This window comes from Polypterus senegalus, chromosome 10 (assembly GCF_016835505.1).
Source record: "Polypterus senegalus isolate Bchr_013 chromosome 10, ASM1683550v1, whole genome shotgun sequence".
NCBI lineage: Eukaryota > Metazoa > Chordata > Cladistia > Polypteriformes > Polypteridae > Polypterus > Polypterus senegalus.
Window position 1 is genome coordinate 31,685,081 of NC_053163.1, and position 20,324 is coordinate 31,705,404.

General features: G+C 39.6%; 1 protein-coding gene across 1 annotated transcript; it reads right to left on the reverse strand.

The window, feature by feature from the left end:
• LOC120537033 (zinc finger protein 845-like) lies at nt 1–20,072 on the reverse strand. The gene is made up of 3 exons (XM_039765636.1): nt 19,485–20,072; nt 10,502–11,077; nt 1–1,270 (listed from the first exon to the last, which is right to left on the reverse strand). The coding sequence occupies exons 1-3, from the start codon at nt 19,951–19,953 to the stop codon at nt 723–725; spliced, it is 1,593 nt and encodes a 530-aa protein (XP_039621570.1). The 5' UTR covers nt 19,954–20,072; the 3' UTR covers nt 1–722.
• Between the last annotated feature and the right edge of the window lie 252 nt (nt 20,073–20,324).

Here is a 20,324-nt window from a genome sequence, read left to right on the forward strand (position 1 = left end):
CAAGACGACACAAAGCTCACTGCTTTGACAAATACAACATATTGTGTATCTAAGAGGAAAGCAAGAAAACAGGAGCAAAATCTTAAACTTTAACCCTATCGTTATACTTTATTTACTGAGTAATTTAGCGGAGCTGAAGAAAGAAGATAAAATGATGGCAGAAGAATGCCAAAAAAGACTATCATCCCATACGTAATAATCTTTTAGGACAAGTTGGCGTGTGTGATGTGGGTATAACAGTCTACCACAATCCTGCCCAAAAGAACTATACGCTGCAGATCGGTGTGGAGGTTGCTTACCTGTTTTCCTCTTACTGTTTCTGATTCATTTATTGTTGCATGAAGCAACAAGTCCACATTGTTTTCGTCATGCTTCTTGTGCTATATAGCCCTTGTGACATGATGTATTTATCTTAACTGATACTGACTTGCTTATCACTGACATCATGGTGCCTTTAAAAAGCATGCTCTTCTACCTGTCCTTTTGTACATTGCTTTCAACTGTGGTGTGTCCTCACCTTGGTCTAAATCTATGTTCATTGACCTGGTAGATCTTACCCAAAATTCAGTGGAAAACCACCATTACTCATAGCAGCACAACATCGATTGAATATGTTGGTGCAAAGACAAGTTGCCATTACATACAAGCTCAGCCAATTGCGACTTGTTCTTTAGCAGACAAATATATGCCACTCATTTTTGGAGTGCAGGAGCTGGCTGCTGCTATGATTTTTGAACACTACAAACCGTCAGTGGCCCCGGAAAAAATACCACCGTTGATGTAGCTGGAGCAGCAGGAGTCCAGGTGGCAGGCAGTGAAGATGTTGCAGGTGCGGTCAATGTCGGCAAAGAAGGAAGATGGACAGGTCCTGCTGTCGTTTCCGAGGTAGCATATTGCTTCTCCCCAGCATGAATTCCTTCATGTTTCTGGAGGTGACTTTTCTGGATGAACCGTTTTCCACATTTTGTGCAGCTGTAGGGCTTCTCTCCGGTATGAATTCGCAGATGTCGTTGAAGGTTACTTTTTTTCATAAATGCCTTCCCACATTCTGTGCAGATGTACGGATTTTCCTGAGTGTGGATTCTCTGGTGCTTTTCAAGTTTACATTTCAATGTGAAACCCTTCCAACATTCCGTACAATGAAATGGCTTCTCTCCATTATGAATCCGCTGGTGTCTCTCTAGGTAACTTTTTTGTTTGAATGTCTTCCCACATATAAGACAATGATGCAGAGCAAATGTTGTCTGGATCCACTGTGGTATTTCAACTGCTTTGTCGGGGTAAACAGAGAAAGAAACAGAGTTTTAGTGCACAAAAATATCATGCTTCCATGCTTATTCAGACTATGCTTTAAAACAATGCTTCATGAAATTCACCACAAATTACATAGTAATGATAAACTCCTCCAAAAACTGTGGACTTGGTGAGGTGGAGGAATTTGTGTACCCCAGTATGCCTTTAAGCTTGTTAATTTGAGTTCTTCTTCTCCTTTACAAACACGTCTAAGAGGGGTGTCAGATAAAAAGTGATAAAAAAATTCAACTTCTGCGATAGTTCAAATGAGAAGGATAACACGGCCTACTCCAGGAGAAAGACCAGAGGATGGTGTTCAAGCCTGGGCATGGTCATTCAGAACACCCTATATGCACTGTATGGCCATTTGGGATTCAATGCCCATGTGGCAAAAGCTGGGGACCAGATGTATTACAGTGGTTATACACTCACCGGCCACTTTATTAGGTACACCGGTTCAACTGCTTGTTAATGCAAATATCTATCAAATATCAGTCAATCACAAGGCGGCAACTCAGTGCATGTAGGCATTGTCAAGATGACCTGCTGAAGATCAAACCAAGCATCAGAATGGAGAAGAAAAATGATTTAAGTGACTTTGAACATGGCATGGTTGTTGGTGCTAGATGGGTTGGTCCAAGTATTTCAAAAACTGTTGATATAATGGGATTTTCATGCACAACCATCTGTTAGGTTTACAGAGAATCATCTAAAAAATATCCAGCGAGTGGCAATTCTGTGGGTGAAAGTGCCTTGTTGATTCCATTGGTCAAAGGAGAATGGCCAGACTGGTTTGAGCTGATAGAAAGGCAACAGTAACACTAGTAACCACTCATTACAACTGAAATATGCACCTCTGAATGCACAGCATGTTGAACCTTGAAGCAGATGGGCTACAGCAGCAGGAGACCACAGCAGATGCCACTCCTGTCAGCTAAGAACAGGCAACTGAGGCTACAATTCACACACGCTCACCAAAATTGGACAATAGAAGACTGGAAACATTGCCTAGCCTGATGAGTCTCCATTTCTGCATGCAATCACCCTTCCTTGTATCAATGGTTCAGGCTGGTGGTGATGTAAAGGTGTAGGGGATATTTTCTTGGCACACTTTGGGCCCATTAGTAGCAACTGAGCACCGTTTAAATGCCACAGCTTACCCAAGTATTGTTGCTGACCATGTCCAACCCTTTACAACCACAGTGTACTCATCTTCTGATGGCTACTTCAAGCAGGATAACATGCCATGTCACAAAACTAAAATCAACTCAAACTGATTTCTTGAACATAACAATGAGTTCACTGTACTCAAATGGCCTCCACAATCACCAGATCTACATCCAATTGAGCACCTTTAGGATGTGGTGGAACAGGAGATTAGTTTCATGGATGTGCAACAGACAAATCTACAGCACCTACATGGTGCTGCTATCATGTCAATATGGACCAAAATCCCTGAGGAATGCTTCCTTGTTGAATCTATGACACAAAGAATTATGGCAGTTCTGAAGGCAAAAGGGGATTTAACCTGGTACTAGCAAGGTGTACCTAATAATGTGGCTGGTGAGTGTACATCACTTCACTTCTACACACAACATTCACAATACTTTGAAAGGGAATTACCTCTTTAAAGGAGAGATATCTTGCAATGTTAGTGGAAGACTTTCTGGATATGACTGTGACAGACCTGCATGTCAAGGCCCCAGCTGCAACAGCAGTGATAAACAAAGCACACAGGAATTGTAATGGAGAAATTTGACCTAAAAGGCAAACTGCTTAATGACTCAGAAGCCAGGCAGTAATCAGTAAGGGAATGATAAGGATATTCGCTGTCAAATTCAGATAATTTGGCATTGGCAGAATGTTGTCAGTCGAGTGGTTTATTGGTTTTAAGGAGGCTAAATGCATTGGATAGTGCATGTAAACTATATGTGGATGGTTGGGACTGTGTCTCAAGAGTGGCAGTGCCCCTCAAAAAAAAACCAAAATTAATTCTGTTAAGAGGTTTTTCTGCCCTTTGGCAGATTGGAGAAAGACATCTAGGCTTCAGGTTATTGTTGAAAATCCTAATCACCCACTTCATAGTGTTGTGGTTGGTCAGAGGAGTGTTTTTAGTAGTGGACAGACTAGCATCAAGTGCTCCACTGAACGTCACGGGAAATCCTTCCTCCCCTCAACCATCAGACTCTACAACTCTTCATGCAGTCACTCATCCAAATAATAAACGGTTTCCCTTTTCTCTAATGGATATTCCAATACATTTTCAACTACTTAGATGTGCAAAAACTTGTCTCTTTTCACTTGAAGAACTTTGTGCTCTCAGAATGTGCAATGTTTTTCACTTAACATGCAATATTATTAAGAGAAGCACTTCAAGCTCAGCATACTCTTACTGTCTAGTATACTAGGGATTTTCTAAGAAACTCACATGCATAGTATTTATTGTATTTCATTAGCATGTACCTGTAGAGCTTAGTAAATGATGATTTATTGTACTTAATTTTGATATTTACATTTTTTATTTTATATGCTTATTTTTTTATACTTACTCTTAGTGTTACTTGTGCCTTCACCTATGTGTACAATTGTAATATAAACAATTTCCCTCTGGATTAACAACGTTTTCCAATTCTGATTCTGTTACAGTTATAAATGACCACATTCTCCAAGCCTTACTAGGAAAGCTAATAGTGGTTTGCTTGAACACAGATTTCACCCCACAATCAATCTTTGTATGAAAAAGACCAATACTGATACCTTCTTGGCCCTGGGACACTAAACCAAACGTGCAGTTCTTGCAGATATTTAAATAGTTATAGAATGTTGGCAGTCCTGCCTACACATGTTTATATGACCGGGAACCCACTGTTCTTCAAGAACACAATCTTCTGTGACCACTGTTCTGTACCATTCAGGCCTTGAGAGTTGCAGAACCAAGGTTCTTTTCATTATGTTAAGAGCTGTTTAACACTGGAGTATGGTGCATGCAAGATACAGGGGAAATGTCTGGGAAATATGTAGCTCAAAGACTGTAACGGTCTAATTCGGTCTTTTGCAGATACTGTCATCTTGCAATGATATAAATGGTCTGTGGCACTCTTAGAGTGGTTTGCTGCAGTGAGGAAGATACACGGGAGATGAAACATAAGTCTGGAAGGAGAATCATCAGAGTGGAGAGGTTTCATTTCTGGTATAGGATTGTTGCCCTTTCATATGGACAACTGAACAAAACACGATACATCAGACACATGGAGCCACTGTTCTGTTGGTGTGATGCAAAACAATGCAGTGTCTTATTCTTTGTCACTGCATTACAAACATTGCACTTCTGGGTGAGTGCTCATTGTATTCCAACTGCCATACACACAGAGCCAGCCCACACGACTTTACACTAAATCAAACTTGTTCGACTTTGTCACAGTGAGTCATTGAGTATGTCATGATACACAACTCGCTGTTATAAAACTATGTGGAGACTGCCTTCGACTTACTAAGATTACGCAAATGAAGTCTGCAATAGAAAAATCACCGGAAGAGTCGTCTACTGGGACATGGCTTTCACTCATGATGCAGGCTATTTAAATTAAGTAATTTGTAAATATCTCTTACACTAAATGCTCAACACTGGGGTATTGAAAATAACAGTACCAGTATGTGCATTATAGCATGTGCACAGAGGACAGTAATATTCTTACTGCATGTCCATCCAACATGCTTTAAACATGATCAGGCAACTTTAAATTTAAAACTGTGGCATTTTACTGCTAACCTCTGTACCATTTCAGATCATTCACTGCATTTCAACTGATTACATCTGAAGAAAAACTGAGTTGTTCTAAAACGTTTGACCTGTAGTGTATCTAGTAACAGTTTTGCAAGAGTCAGTCTCAGTAAGTTAGCATTCTATATTAGTCAAGCAGATATTTACATAAATTTAAAGTTTTAATTTTATATACAGCTATATAAATAACAGAAGATTCTATTTATACTCCATAAGTGAACATGTTAATGGAACCTTCTTCCAAAATTCCAAACAGAATGTATCATGACAGCAAGAAGTTATTTTTGTGTGTACTGTCAATTCTTATCTTACTTATTGTGTGAACTGTTTTTGCTATGAATTTTACTAAAATGTTTAAGATGAAGATACCTGGACTGTATCCTGATGCTCCGGGAGTATGGGGTACCGGACCCCCTGATAAGGGCTGTTCAGTCCCTGTACAACCGGTGTCAAAGCTTGGTCCGCATTGCCGGCAGTAAGCTGAACTCATTTCCAGTGAGAGTTGGACTCCGCCAGGGCTGCCCTTTTTCACCGATTCTGTTCATAACTTTTATGGACAGAATTTCTAGGCGCAGCCAGGGTGTTGAAGGGGTCCGGTTTGGTGGACTCAGGATTGGGTCACTGCTTTTTGCAGATGATGTTGTCCCGTTTGCTTCATCAGGCCGTGATCTTCAGCTCTCTCTGAATCTGTTCGTAGCTGAATGTGAAGCGGCTGGGATGGGAATCAGCACCTCCAAATCCGAGACCATGGTCCTCAGCCGGAAAAGGGTGGAGTGCCCTCTCAGGGTTGGGAACGAGATCCTGCCCCAAGTGAAGGAGTTCAGGTATCTCAGGGTCTTGTTCACGAGTGAGGGAAGAATGGAGCGTGAGATCGACAGGCGGATTGGTGCGGCGTCCGCAGTGATGCGGGCTCTGCATCGGTCCATCGTGGTGAAAAAGGAGCTGAGCCGTAAGGCAAAGCTCTCAATTTACCAGTCGTCCTACGTTCCTACCCTCACCTATGGTCATGAGCTATGGGTAGTGACCGAAAGAACGAGATCGCGAATACAAGCGGCTGAAATGAGTTTCCTCCACAGGGTGTCTGGGCTTTTCCTTAAAGATAGGGTGAGAAGCTCAGTCATCCGGAAGGGGCTCAGAGTAGAGCCGCTGCTCCTCCGCATCGAGAGGAGTCAGATGAGGTGGCTCGGGCATCTGATCAGGATGTCTCCTGGATGCCTCCCTGGCGAGGTGTTCTGGGCACGTCCAACCGGGAGGAGGCCCCGGGGAAGACCCAGGACACGCTGGAGGGACTATGTCTCCCAACTGGCCTGGGAACACCTCGGGATTTCCCCCGGAAGAGCTGGAAGAAGTGGCAGGGGAGAGGGATGTCTGGGCATCTCTGCTCAAGCTGCTGCCCCTGCGACCCGACCTCGGATAAGCAGAAGAGGATGGAGGATACCTGGACTGTGGAGCTTAATTTGTTTTTGGTACATGCACCACACTCAATGCTCTAACCCTTCCAAAACCTGGAAATGTCGCAGAAATACAGCTATACTTTGAAATATTTATTTTAAACTGAAGAAAAATACCCAAAATTCAAAGCTTCAGGTATAATTTGAATTCTGAGTACCATATATACTCGTGTATAAGTTGGGTCTTGAAACCAGAAAAATTGATCATAAAATCAGACCCTGACTTATACGCCCGTTCAAAAATATGACACTTTTTTTTTTTTTTAAAATCTTACTTCCTCCAATCTCGCACCGGTTTCTCAGACGAGCTGAATTTTGTTGCAGCAGCGCAGTTACCAATTTCTTTCGCTACTTCAATGACGTTTAATTTAAAACCATTTTCATATTTTCTTCTGATTGAACGCTCCATCATAGTTATGGGATGCTCTAACAATAAAGGTGTTTGAGGGTGTGAGATACAAAAAACACAAAACAGTGCTAAAATCGCTTTGGAATAGTTTGGGTATTACCGTGTGGTCACGTAGGCACAATAGACATTACATAGAAAAAAAAGGCAGTGTGCTCCGTGGTTACTCTCTCAGGTGGGTGTTAGCATATCATAATCTCATGAAACAATAGCGTGAGTTTTCTGCATTCGACTTATACGACCGACATTATAAAATAATGGAAATTATAGCTCCGAATTAGACGTGGGAGAAGTTAAACGTGAGTATATATGATAGTTAGAATATGTACAGATATCAAAAACAGGAATTGGTGTTAATGAAATAGAAACTAAAATGAAACTTTAAAATTTAAAATGCCTTGCCATAATCATAATAATTCAAATTTAAGGATATTTCAATTCAAGATTTTGATTGAAGGGCTGATTTCTTAACTCCAACCAATGAAACAATACACTAAAAAAAAATGCTAAATACGAAACCTGTCTGAAGTGTTTTGCAGAAAGGACCCTCACAAAGTTGCCTTCTTATAAAATGTTTGTGCTAAATTCCTGCCTTGCTGCTAGCACAAACTTATTTTTGTTAAACTGCCTAAATTCTCACAACTGAAGAAATGTGTATATTTGAATATATATTTGCATATTTTTACATAATCATCTGCCTATATTGTGCAGTATAACATGGAAGGTCTGTAATTATTAGGTACTGTTTGATGTTTTTGTAGCATTCAGTGAGTTACTGAAACTATTGTGTTCTGTGGTTATGCTGTACATGGAATGAAAGGTGCTAAGACCACTTATTACAAAGGTATATATGGAAGAAAAAAAAAAAAAGGTTTTGATTATTTAATGCGATTTTTATATATTGTGGGCAGTGAATTAAAAAAAAAATATTTTTCACAAAACATATTTCTTTACCTATCAGTTATAAGTTGTAATCTAGACAAAACAACATCAATATGTAATTTTAATGATGATTTGTTTACATTTAATATTTTCTAATTTTCTTCTGTGTTTAAAGCAAAACAGTTATTTTCCTTGGTAATAAGGTCAGAACAGAAACTGAAAATTTGTTCACTTTAGGATTTTTTTTTTTGTTTTTTGTATGCATGTAGCAATCTAAAGTCTGATTTTGTTGTGTATATGTAGCAACGCAACTTGGTTGCTCTAGGAATTGTTTGTGCATATGAAGCTGCAGATCATTTTAAATGATTTCATCCTATATTGCCTGTATATGTAGAGGGCCACTTATGTCTTCTAGATTTATTAGTATAGTTTAAGGATGATCCACTCAAATCATATCAGCAACAAAATGTACTTCATTGAAGTGTTTTGTGTAACCCATTTTGATTTTGAACAAAATAAATAGTAGTAATAGGTTCATAAACATTAAAATGACCTCCACATGAAGCTTCTGTGATATACAATCTGTTAACTCGCCAACCATTTATGTCAGTAATAATAATAATAGATTTATTTATGTAGGGCCTTTTCCCTGCTCAAGACACTTCACAGAGTCTTAAAAAAAACAGCAGGTATATGTAACATTGGATACGAATATTTTCTGCATAGAGCCCTAAAGAAGGTAAATACAGGATATACAACGCATTTAAAAGAATAAAAGACAATAAACAAGAATAAAATACTAAATTCAGTACTATAAGAAAAGCCATAACAAATCACATAATTTGTGATAACACAAATTATCTGGAGCAGCTGGACAGAGAGGTAAACTGAAAGAAGGGGCAGAAAGTCAAGTTAAGCTAAAAGCCTTCCTGAACAGATGAGCTTTAAGTTGTTTTTTTTTTGAAGAATGAATGGAGTCAGTTGACCCAATTAATTTCGGGAGGTCATTCCAAAGTCTGAGTGCTATATAGCTGAAGGCCCGGTCACCGATAGAGTGCAGGTTAGTGTGGGACACAACAAGACTGCCAGAATCAGAGGACCATAGTGGGCGAACAGGAGTATAGCGATGGAGAAGGTCACTGATGTAGTCTGGTGCGAGGCCACTTAAATCTACATAGGTTATTAATGGAATTTTATATTCAATCCTGTAGACACAGGAAGCCAGTGAAGGCAAAGTTTCACTTTTAATATTGAAGCAGAGTTGTGCATCATCTGCATAAAAATGACAACCCAATCCAAAGCTACGAATAATAAGGCACAGGGGAAGCATATAGATACATAAGATCAGAGGGCCAAGGACAGAGCCCTAAGGAACCTCTTGTGTGACCGGCAATGTGCTGGACCTGCTGATGCAAGGCCTAACACATTCTTGCCAATCAGTCAGACATAATGGAGGGCAGTGCCAGAGAGTACCCAAAATGTTCTCCATCCTGGACAGTAGAATGTCATGTCTGACAGTGTCAAATGCTAACAGAATTCATATGCTGGTTTGTTCCAAATCTGCTGCAATAAGCAGACTCTGCCAATCTCTTTCCCCATTTAACAATTAACATGCCTTTTCTGTAAACTTCAAATACACTTGTAAAAATTTCTGATGCAGCGCACAATTTGCAAGTAGTAGCAAAGGCTGAAGGATTTTGCATATCTATCATATATATTACAACAACTTTGTAATTGTTACCATTAGTATTATATAAGAAAACTTGGTATTGTGCCCATGGTCTCACTACAAGTGGGACAATTTGATGCCGAATTTCCAAACCTAATGCATCTGGACCATATTCACACATTGATAGACAGTAAAATAAATAATTTCCATCTACCAATGCAGATATCATACTGTGCGGAATGGTTGGATTATTAGTCAAAATGGATTCCATTTTGATTGATCAAAGCCAATATAAAAATTAAAGCAGGTATTGTGAATGGATACAGCAGTTTTTGGCAGAACTTCCCTCCTTGCTTCCACTTCACTGCTAAGACTTCATAGCACATGTTAATGGCATCTTTTTCTTGTATAAGACACCTCCCTTTCTTTTCTTGTCAGCCCGTCCTTTTGATCAGTGTCAACTACATCACTCATTGCTGGAAGCCGCGACTGGCATACATCAGCACACTTCAAGCATCCTGCGTGGTGGCTGCTTCTCTTTCTCATCTGGCTTTTTAGCAAGTTAATATAGTGTACTCAGTACAGTAATATTATGGGAAAATAGAAAAACATAGACCAGCCATATATGTTTAATTTCTACATACTGTGACAGAATATATGCACATACCCTTAAAGGAAAGTCTGCAATGTACATTTTGATCAGGTCAGAATGGTCTTATTTGTAGTGTTAAACAGTGGAGCAGGGAGGTAAATCAAGGAGAAATGTGTCTTTGTCCCAAACATTAAGTGTGGCATTCTGTATATGAATACATATTATAAATTATACACACACTGACAGATAGATAAGACAGTTGTCATGAATGCAAACAAAAATAACTACTACAATTGGAACTTTTTTTTTTGTCAGAACTGTACTTTTTACCAAGAGTGTATGTAAAGTGCATGAAGGAATTCTTCTCTTAAAACAGCTTTCGGGCGTATAAACACTTCTATTCGAGGAAATACATAAACCGACTTACTTGTTGGCAGCTGGCTGACAGTTGATGGAGCTTCTTCCTCAGATCTTTCACTTTCCCACTGCAGTGACTTGGATCTGTGGCTTTCAAAGTCTACAGATGACAGCTGATGGGGACCGTGAGTAACATTTGCACCCTCTTTAACGTCAGGAAAGGGACATTCAGATGCAGATTCTGGTTTGTGGACTTGCACTCTTTCATTCTCGGATGTGTGGCCGTATACACAGTCCTCCTCACAGACCTCTTGTTTAATTTGGACATACATCTGCTCACAAGCCTCCTTTTTAATGTAAGCAAAGCCCGTCCTGCAATTTTCTTCTTTAACAAGATCACAAGCTGGATCATGAGGTTCACTTTTATTAGAATCATTCACTTTGATGTGGGTGGTTTTCTGCTCTATTTTGGATCCCTCTTTCTCGTTGCAGCTTGAGATCTGCCGAGAGAACCCATTTTCATTTTCATGGAAAGTCAGAGTTTGTCCTCCCAGTTGAGACACACAGGCCAACTGACTAAATATCCCATCTTCCTTGCCAATGCTTTCCATATGAGGTACACTTTTAATACCAACTGCTACCTCCCCTGTACAAAAAAAAAAAAAAAATCAAATTTACACATATTAAGAATACCAAATTTAAGAATAATCATATAAAAGTAAAAAAAAAAAATAGGAAGTAAAGAAAAATGAAAAACAAGTCAGCATCATAATTTAACTGTAGAATGACAAACTGGATAGTATGATATGAATTAGGGCCATATGAACATGCCAAATATATAGAAACCCATCTAAACAGTAGCATACTTGTTTTAATTTATACCGAAAATGTCAACTTAATCATTTTAACAACAGCATAACAAATCAAAACCCATAACAACTTTGATTAAGTACAACTTTTTTTGTAGTCAATAATTCATTAAATGGGTAAAATAACCCTGGGTTCACTTCCTGGGTCCTCCCTGCGTGGAGTTTGCATGTTCTCCCCCATGTCTGCGTGGGTTTCCTCCGGGCATTCCGGTTTCCTTCCACGGTCCAAAGACATGCCGGTTAGGTGGATTGGCGATTCTAAATTGGCCCTAGTGTGTGCTTGGTGTGTGTCCTGCGGTGGGTTGGCACCCTGCCCAGGATTGGTTCCTGCCTTGTGCCCTGTCTTGGCTGGGATTGGCTCCAGCAGACCCCCGTGACCCTGTGTTTGGATTCAGCGGGTTAGAAAATGGATGGATGGATGGGTAAAATAACTGAATGTAGATAAACAGTGTGCAAAAAAAAGTTACACAATGAAATAATTACCCTCCTTCAGCATGCCCACTCTCCAATCTCTTTCTCTAGTCATTGAAACGGATACATATATATTGTTATACTACATTTTTCTTTAATATTAATGTCACTGTCTCTATGCTCACTGGTATGGATTCATTCACATGTGCATGTTAAATTTGGCACACAGGGGTTCAGCAGTTAGAATTGCTAGCCAAGCATTGGATTAGATAGCCAAAGACAACTGGAGGATTGTATAGTCAGCTTAAACACAGAATACTGTATTTCTGTCCTCTGTCAGCACAATCTTCGTTCCTTGTTGGGAGAATGAGAACCGGAATGTAAGCATTTTGATATTTCTGTATTTTGTGGAGGAGGAGTTCAGCCCTTGTTTGGAGACAGAGAAGACCAGCAAGTGAAGCAAGACATTATTTAAAGGCTTGGACAACAGCCAGACCCTTTGGGGCACGAGTCGGCAAAGTTCCGAAAAAACCTCCCAACGTGGGGACGAAAAATGGCTGACTGTGTTGATCCAGATTCCCACCTGGATAAAGTCTGTCATATGCATCCCGTCTGTAACCACGTTAACCGTCAGTAAATGTAAGCTAAAGTATATTTTTTCTCATGTGATTCTTGTACCCCGTAATCACAATGGGAGGGATATCACCTTTTCTGTTATATTACTATATTGTTTGGTTACTTAATATGCCGCAATTTCAAAAGAACACATTTCCAAGAGAGCTAATGCCTCTTCAGGAAACAATTGTGTTCATTAAAGAAGCCCAAACTGGTAAGTGAGGGAGCCAGCCAAGTCAACTGGTCCCCAGTTCCTTTGCAAGTGCCTTCCCAATCAGCAGTGGTGACCACTCAAAACACAGCTATGAATGAATGACCTTTAAACAGTACTACCACTTGCTAATGTTAACCCTGAATGGTCCATTAGTGCTTACTGCTGAAAGCACAAAATGGGTTAAATTATGAAAAGAGGCTTTGAAAGCTGAAAATGATAGGAGGGTCTATAGATTTCCAACACATTGTTAAAATGGATTTAATAGCAAGAGAGCCGAGGAAGAATAACCTCTGATGGAGAAGGTTCAGTGATAGGGAGGAAAGATCAAGTAGAATAAAACAATGAAGCAAGTGATGAACATTACCACCCACAATGGAAGACAGACAAGTGGCAACATTGGACTAAAAAGTAGCTATGAAGGGTGATTCCCAGAACATACGAAGAAAAGTGCCAATTGCGGCAGACTGACACAAATAGCATTAAGGGTTTGCAGCAAAACTCATAACAAATCATTTACGTGAGAAAGAATGTGATCTATGTACAAACTTAAATCAAATATTTTGGAGAGCAGTGTTTTATTAGCAGAGATCTATTATAACAAAAAAATCTTGGGACTTATTTCCCTGCGACGAGACGTGATCTTTTGATGAGAGACAGAGAGACACTTTCACGTCCAGCGAGATGGTCAAGTCACGTCATGCTTACAACCATTTTCAAACAAGGCCATGGTCATCTAACCTCTCAGTTGTTGGAATGCTTTTGGCAGACACACTTCCTGTGCTCTCAGCTCTTAATTTTATATGTTCTAGATGACATGTCAACAACTAAGCAAAGAAGAAAGAGCAGCATGTCGAAAAGAGACCCAAAAGCACTGGAGAGAAAAGAATGCAAAAAAAGAACAAAAATAATCTATGTGCAAATTCTGAAAATAAGGAAAGTAATAATCAGCCTGTCCCGCGAGACTAGACTTTGTGCCAAGAGATTTAACCATGCCCAGGGCCAGCAAAAGACAAAGTAGAACGTCGTAAAGAATTCAAAAACATTGGCGTGATACACATGCAGAGCAGGTTAGAGTTCGAAAGTCTCAAAAAAAAAAAAAATAGTAGTAAAGATTGCATTAACAAATGGAAAATATTACTTAGTGAAATAATGGAACAGCGAAAAGAGATTGAATAGTGTTTGAGGATGTCTGGGGGAGAAGAGAGACAAGGCAGTGAGAAAACAAACAAAAACAAAAACTATTGTATTTATTTCCCATTGTATCACCGTGTAAGAGGGGGTTACAGAGGAGCAACCACGTATCCTTGAGGTGCATTCAGCCCTCCTTTTCACAGCAGCGCATAGTACTGGCCCTGGGGGGTGTTTTGGTGAGTGAAGAGAGCTGGGGGAAAAGCACTCTAGGTTTTTTAAAAATAAAAAAAGGGTATGTAAGGAGGGGCCATGGTTAGATCACATTGTCAAAAAGACTGACTAGGCAAAGCATGATCTTGCAAAAGTATACTTTATTAAGGGCTGATACTGGTGTTGCAGATTTTGAGGTGTATAATTTAAATAAGGAGTGGGGGTGAGTGGAACAGATACACATTTTATAGGCCTTAAGGACCAATCCAAGCTGGAGATAAAAAGAAGGAATGTCACAGATGGACCACAAGAACTGAAATATGTCAAGACCAGAGCCATCAAAAATATATCTGAGTGTGGAGCTTCCCTGTTTGGATCACGGTGAACAGGGCACTGGGTTACCTTGAAAACATAAAGTTGGATTATGAAAAACAGGAGTTTGAAGATGGGAAGACGCACACAAACCCTTTTCTGCCTAACGCCCCCAAAACTCTGTGCATAAGAAATTACAGGGCTAAGGTGTCATTATGTGAATTTATTTTTAGTAAAGTGACAGGGAGAGTAGAAAAGGGTCTGGGAGCAGAAATGCCAAGAAGAAAAAAAAAATGGCCAGCAGGCAAAAGCTATTTTGAAAGAGGAGGCAACAGGATACAAATGCCCAGTGGTGTAATAATTTTAATTAAGAAAGACTTGATGGATTGTGGTCAGTATTGCGGCATAACATGAATGCTGCATGTTCTCTCCATCTTTACATGGGATTCCTCTGGTGTCCACCCGCAGTTTAAAGCCATACTATACCGCTCTAACACAGTCTAAGGCAAAATTTGTTGGAGATATGAATTTCTCCTGCAACATACAGACATACTGCACACACTGTCTCATGCATAGGCCTTGGTTCAGAAAATGAACGTATTAAAATATTTCATTTACATTTAATTGCTTAGCAGACTTTTTGGTTTTATCCGTAAACGACTTCTAAAATGATCATGTTTGAACAGGTGAAAGAGTTCCTGCACGCTTTTTATTTCAAAATCCTATTTTATATATACAGTAATCCCTCCTCGATCATGGGGGTTACGTTCCAGAACCCCCCGTGATAGGTAAAAATCCGCGAAGTAGAAACCATATGTTGTATGGTTATTTTTATATATTTTAAGCCCTTAGAAAATCTCCCACACTGTTTATAAATACCCTCGTTTATCGCAGTTAATCCGTTCCAGACTCTACCGTGATAAATAAAATTTCCACAAAGTAGGATTCTTAATTTATAAATCTAATATTTTTGCAGTTAGAGCATAGAAAACCTGTTTATGACCTTCTAAATACGTTTTTTAACATTATTAGAGCCCTAGAGACATGAAATAACAACCTTTAGTCAAAAGTTTAAACTGTGCTCCAAGACAAAGACAGAGATAACAGTTCTTTCTCACAATTAAAAGAATGCTAACATATCTTCTTCTTCAAAGGAGTGCGCGTCAGGAGCAGAGAATGTCAGAGAGAGAAACGTAAACAATCAAAAATCAATAGGGCTGTTGGGCTTTTAAGTATGCCGAAGCACCGCGATAAAGCGGCCGCAAGGAAGGGATCAATGTGAAGGCATTCGTTCATCATTTTTAGAGGAGCGTCCGTATCTTCTAAGCAAACAGCCTCTGTGTAAACAGCCCCTCTGCTCACACCCCCTCCGTCTGGAGCAGAGAATGTCAGAGAGAGTGAGAGAGACAGAGAAAAGCAAACAATCAAAAATCAAAACATGTTGTTAGAGCTTTTAAGAGTGCGAAGCACCGCAAGGGAAGCATATTGTATATCATTGAGGAGTTTTATTTAATACGTAATACATGCTCTGATTGGGTAGCTTCTCAGCCATCCGCCAGTAGCTTCCCTTGTATGAAATCAACTGGGCAAACAAACTGAGGAAGCATGTACCATAAATTAAAAGACCCATTGTCGGCAGAAATCCGCAAACCAGCGAAAAATCTGTGATATGCATTCAGATATGCTTACATTTAAAATCCGCGATGGAGTGAAGCCGCGAAAGTCGAAGCGCGATATAGCGAGGGATTACTGTATAGTTACAAGTTAATATGCACAAGTTAACAACTAATCCATGTAAAGAAAGCAGCTGCATTTTCCTTAAAAGTGGAAATTACACACGTGAATACATGTTTTGCTTTCTGGATGCTTTTAGGTATATTTTATTAAACTTGCCCGGCTGATCACAAAAATCAACTTTAAATGTTTCTGCCACACACCATTTTTTACAAATCGCTTATTGTTCTGATTCTCGCTCATATTGCAAGTACACATACACAGTACAACAACTACAACTTGAGCATCTGTGGCGATTTAAAATATGCTCTTTTGCAAATGGGACAGCCATTGCTAAAGAGTCTCATGACATTAAAAAGAAGTCGCCACTCTGTAAGTATTTGGTGTTGCACATAAACCAGTTGTCCACCCAGCAAAGGTATTTCTGTCTCCTCTAAAACCTCCCACTGTTCCATTCCATTCAAACTAGTGTGGTGCTGAGGTGTCACCCGTTGCAAGACTGCACTTGGGTCCTAATTTGGGATCCTGAGATGGTTCGTCGTGTGGTGGGTGCAGCAATGCACTGGATCAGTGCCTGCCGACAACCCCCCTTCATATAAAACTTGAAAAATGGTATGAAAGCGATGAACAAAGCAGATGATGAAGTTTGATATTTGAGGGAGACATTTTCATGAATAACTGTTACCAAAAAAACAGAATTTATTTTTGTTAGTTCACAAATCAGACACGTCGTCTGTAATGAAGATTGGCTATTGGGGCCATAGGAAATTGCATGGAAGGAATTCAAAAATTAACAATTTGCATGGTAACTACACCAAAAAGAAAAATCCAAACAAGTACTGCAATAACTAACAGACAATAACTAAAACATGGGTTTCTTTAGTGCTTAAATTTGCATTGCTCATATTCTTACTCAACATTACTTTGTTTTTTCACCTGTGAAATATCAGGCTATGTCCACAAATTTATGCATAGCTTGTTAGGTATGATCTTTCTCTGTTTATTTTATTTATTTAGTTGTATAATACTCTATACTTATTCACATCGGAAGTGTGGGAAGAAGATATTCAAACTGATTGTTACACTTTAATAACAGTTACCATGAGAATACATAAAGGATTTTTAAAAATGTTTACTTTCATGTAGAGAGGGAGGATCAGTCCGATCAGCCCGCTCCAATGGGATTGTTATGACGGGCAGCAGCACGACAGTCAGAGCAGTAGTAACAGCCATACTTACAGACAACATCTGCACAAGACTATTTCGACTAATCAGTTTTTAATCAAATATGCGGAACTTTAAACATTTGCTTTACTTTATTAAAACTAACTAAGCCATGCGCTGTTGGGCAAAATAAATGTTAACATCGCTTTCTTAAAGGTAAACTCCACTCAAAACTTACATTTTTTTTTTTTTTTTTTAAATATTTTACTTAACCCCATATAATATGCTGTGATTTCAGAGGGGAAAAAAATAATCTCATGTTTTCAAGGAGAAAGTGCATAACAAAGAGTCTAACAGTACAGAACTCGAAAATGACCAGTTCTGGACAATGTCAAAATGTGCATGGAAAAAAGAAACAAAAAACCATTAATTCTCACGTAACTCGTGTTGCATACCCCACACACAAGTCATCCATATGCTTAAACCATGCAAAATGCATGCTTTGTTGCTAAAATATTGTTAATACTTCCAGAAAACTCTTGTTACAATATCACGCATTCATTGGTCAGGAATCCTGTGTTTAAATTCAAAAGTATAGTATTTTGGAAATGTGCTTTTCCTTTTCATACTGTATGCCGAGTTTTACAGAAGTAGGTATTAACAATACTTTAGAAGAAAAAAAAAAGCAGCATGCATTTTGCACATTTTGAGAATATGAATGGATAACGGACATGTGGAGCAGACAACATGACTTACATGAGAATTGGTTCTCCTTTATACATGTACTGTACTGACCCCTACTCTCTTTTCTGTTTCTTTTTCAGGTTTCTTTGTGGTGGTGGCCTGCGCCACCTCCACCTACTCAAAGCTTCATGATGCTCCAACAACGATGGATGGATTAGAAGGCAGAAGTCTACGTGACCATCATCATCATCAAGCCCTTCCGTGAGAACCCTAAATCCAAAGAGGACTGTTTCATTTATGTTAGGTAGAATGCCCAGAGGGGACTGGGCGGTCTCATGGTCTGGAATCCCTACAGATTTTTTTTTCTCCAGCCGTCTGGAGTTTTTTTGTTTTTTCTGTCCCCCCTGGCCATTGAACCTTAATCTTATTTCGATGTTAATTAATGTTGATTTATTTTGTTTTTCTTATTGTGTCTTTTATTTTTCTATTCTTTATTATGTAAAGCACTCTGAGCTACTTTTTGTATGAAAATGTGCTATATAAATAAATGTTGTTGTTCTACGTTTTCCACATTTTCCGACGTTGTCCAGCGTTGGTCATTTTCTCCACAGAACTATGAGATTTTTTTTTTGTCTTAGCCACCACTATAAACTAGATGGGGTAATAATAATAATAATAATTTGGGAGGAGTATTCTTTTAACAACGCAGCAGGTATACAGGGGTTTCTAATTTGCGTGCCTGCATACAGAATCCTGTAAACTCTTTCCCTTCGTTGGCCGGTTTTCTGGTGTAGCGGACTAATTGAAAACTTGGACTCCCTCGATCCTGTCTCTAGACATCTAGAGGATTTGGTTTCTGCTCTCCAGCTGTTTGCAGAGCAAAGTCTCTAAAATGTACAATTACAATACACGACAGACCAAACGTACAGGCAGCACAGTCCAATCTATATGTCAATAGAAATGTTTACCCAAGAAGCAGACACCATGTTTAATGCCCGGATGCCAGCATCTGACACAAGGTTTGTATTACAGTCATTTTTATGCAGTGCTGAAGTGTGTCATTCCTTTAAAACCCCTAAAATTTAAGAAATGCAGAAGTTTTGAAAATTAAAGTTCATGTGTTGGGTGAGAGTTATTGACTACCTGCTACTTCCTTCTTTTCAAGTGGCTGGGTCTAACATTGCTATTAATCATGATTAAAAGCTATGTCTATAGGATACATACTTTTTCTGAATATGTTTAGTTAAAACTAGGGAGGTAAGAGTACATATAACATTATAAAACTCCCTTAATGTATATATTTGTGAGTGTATACAGTACATATATTTGATGCCAACAAGGTCATATGTAAGTCCACGTAAGTCATGTCCTACAAATTTTAATTATCGATTTAGGACTTATGGAATCATACAATCTCAATATACAAAACAATTATACTCTTACTATTCATTTTGTATCAGACTCAATCTTTGATTTTCCTCCCACATCATAAAGACGTGCGTGCGTTTGCTTAACTGGCATCCGTAAACTGGCCAGTTGTCAGCGAATGCAGGAGCCACGAGATGCCGGCAGCACAGTCATCAGCGTCCGCGACACTGAACTGGACAAATCATGGTGGCTGCACTCGTCATTTAAGTCAGGCTCGTCTATTTGACGCTCCACAGCAATGTTCACAGTGGTTATGCAAAATCCACCATCCCACAGCTCACCTCTGGCTGTATCGCTCGCTGCCCACGCCGTCATCATGCCGCCTGCCAAATTCTGGTGTCCACGCATCGCACTCACTTCGCATTGGGAAATCTCCAGCTGCAGCTTTAAGCACTCAATCTCTTTATCCTTTACAGACATTTCCAGCTGGAAATCGGCAACGCGTTTGTCAAAGAAACCCACAAGCTCTGTGGCAACAATCTCTGCCGCCGCTTTTACCGCTTCTTCGACTAAGAGGACAAAATAGTTCTCGGCTTCGGCTCTCATCTTTATAACCTGATTCTGGTGGTCTTCCAGTTTCGCTTGGAAAACAGAAAAGCAACCATCCACAAACTTGGAGAATTTCTTCAGCATACCGTGCGCGGTCGCCCTTGCTTCTCTCTCCACGCTGGCAGTAAGCTGCTCTTTAAAGAAACCCGAGGACAAGCCGCAAGCCATCGTCTGTGTTTTGGGCCCGGTCACCTGTGTCATGAAACGCTTCAAAATCCGCTCAATGTCGCTTTTCTGTTTTCTATTGACACGGTCCACTTCCTGTAAAAGACGGTTGATTTTGTGGGCTTCCGGGGTCAGGAGGAATTGGGGTCGAATCTCACCAATCACTGCGCGCTCTCACGTCTGACCAATGCGGCTGCACATTCCTCGTGATCCGCCTTTAGTACGGATGCTGAGGGTGCGCTTTGGAATATGTTTTTCACAATCTAATATGTTCTGTGATAAATGAATTAACCGCAAAACTATCTATCTATCTATCTATCTTAAACTTTAGAGACTCTCTTCTCTTATAACGTATTTAAGTAGCCTCTTCTGTCTGTCTAGAATGAAGAATTCATAACTTTTCACTT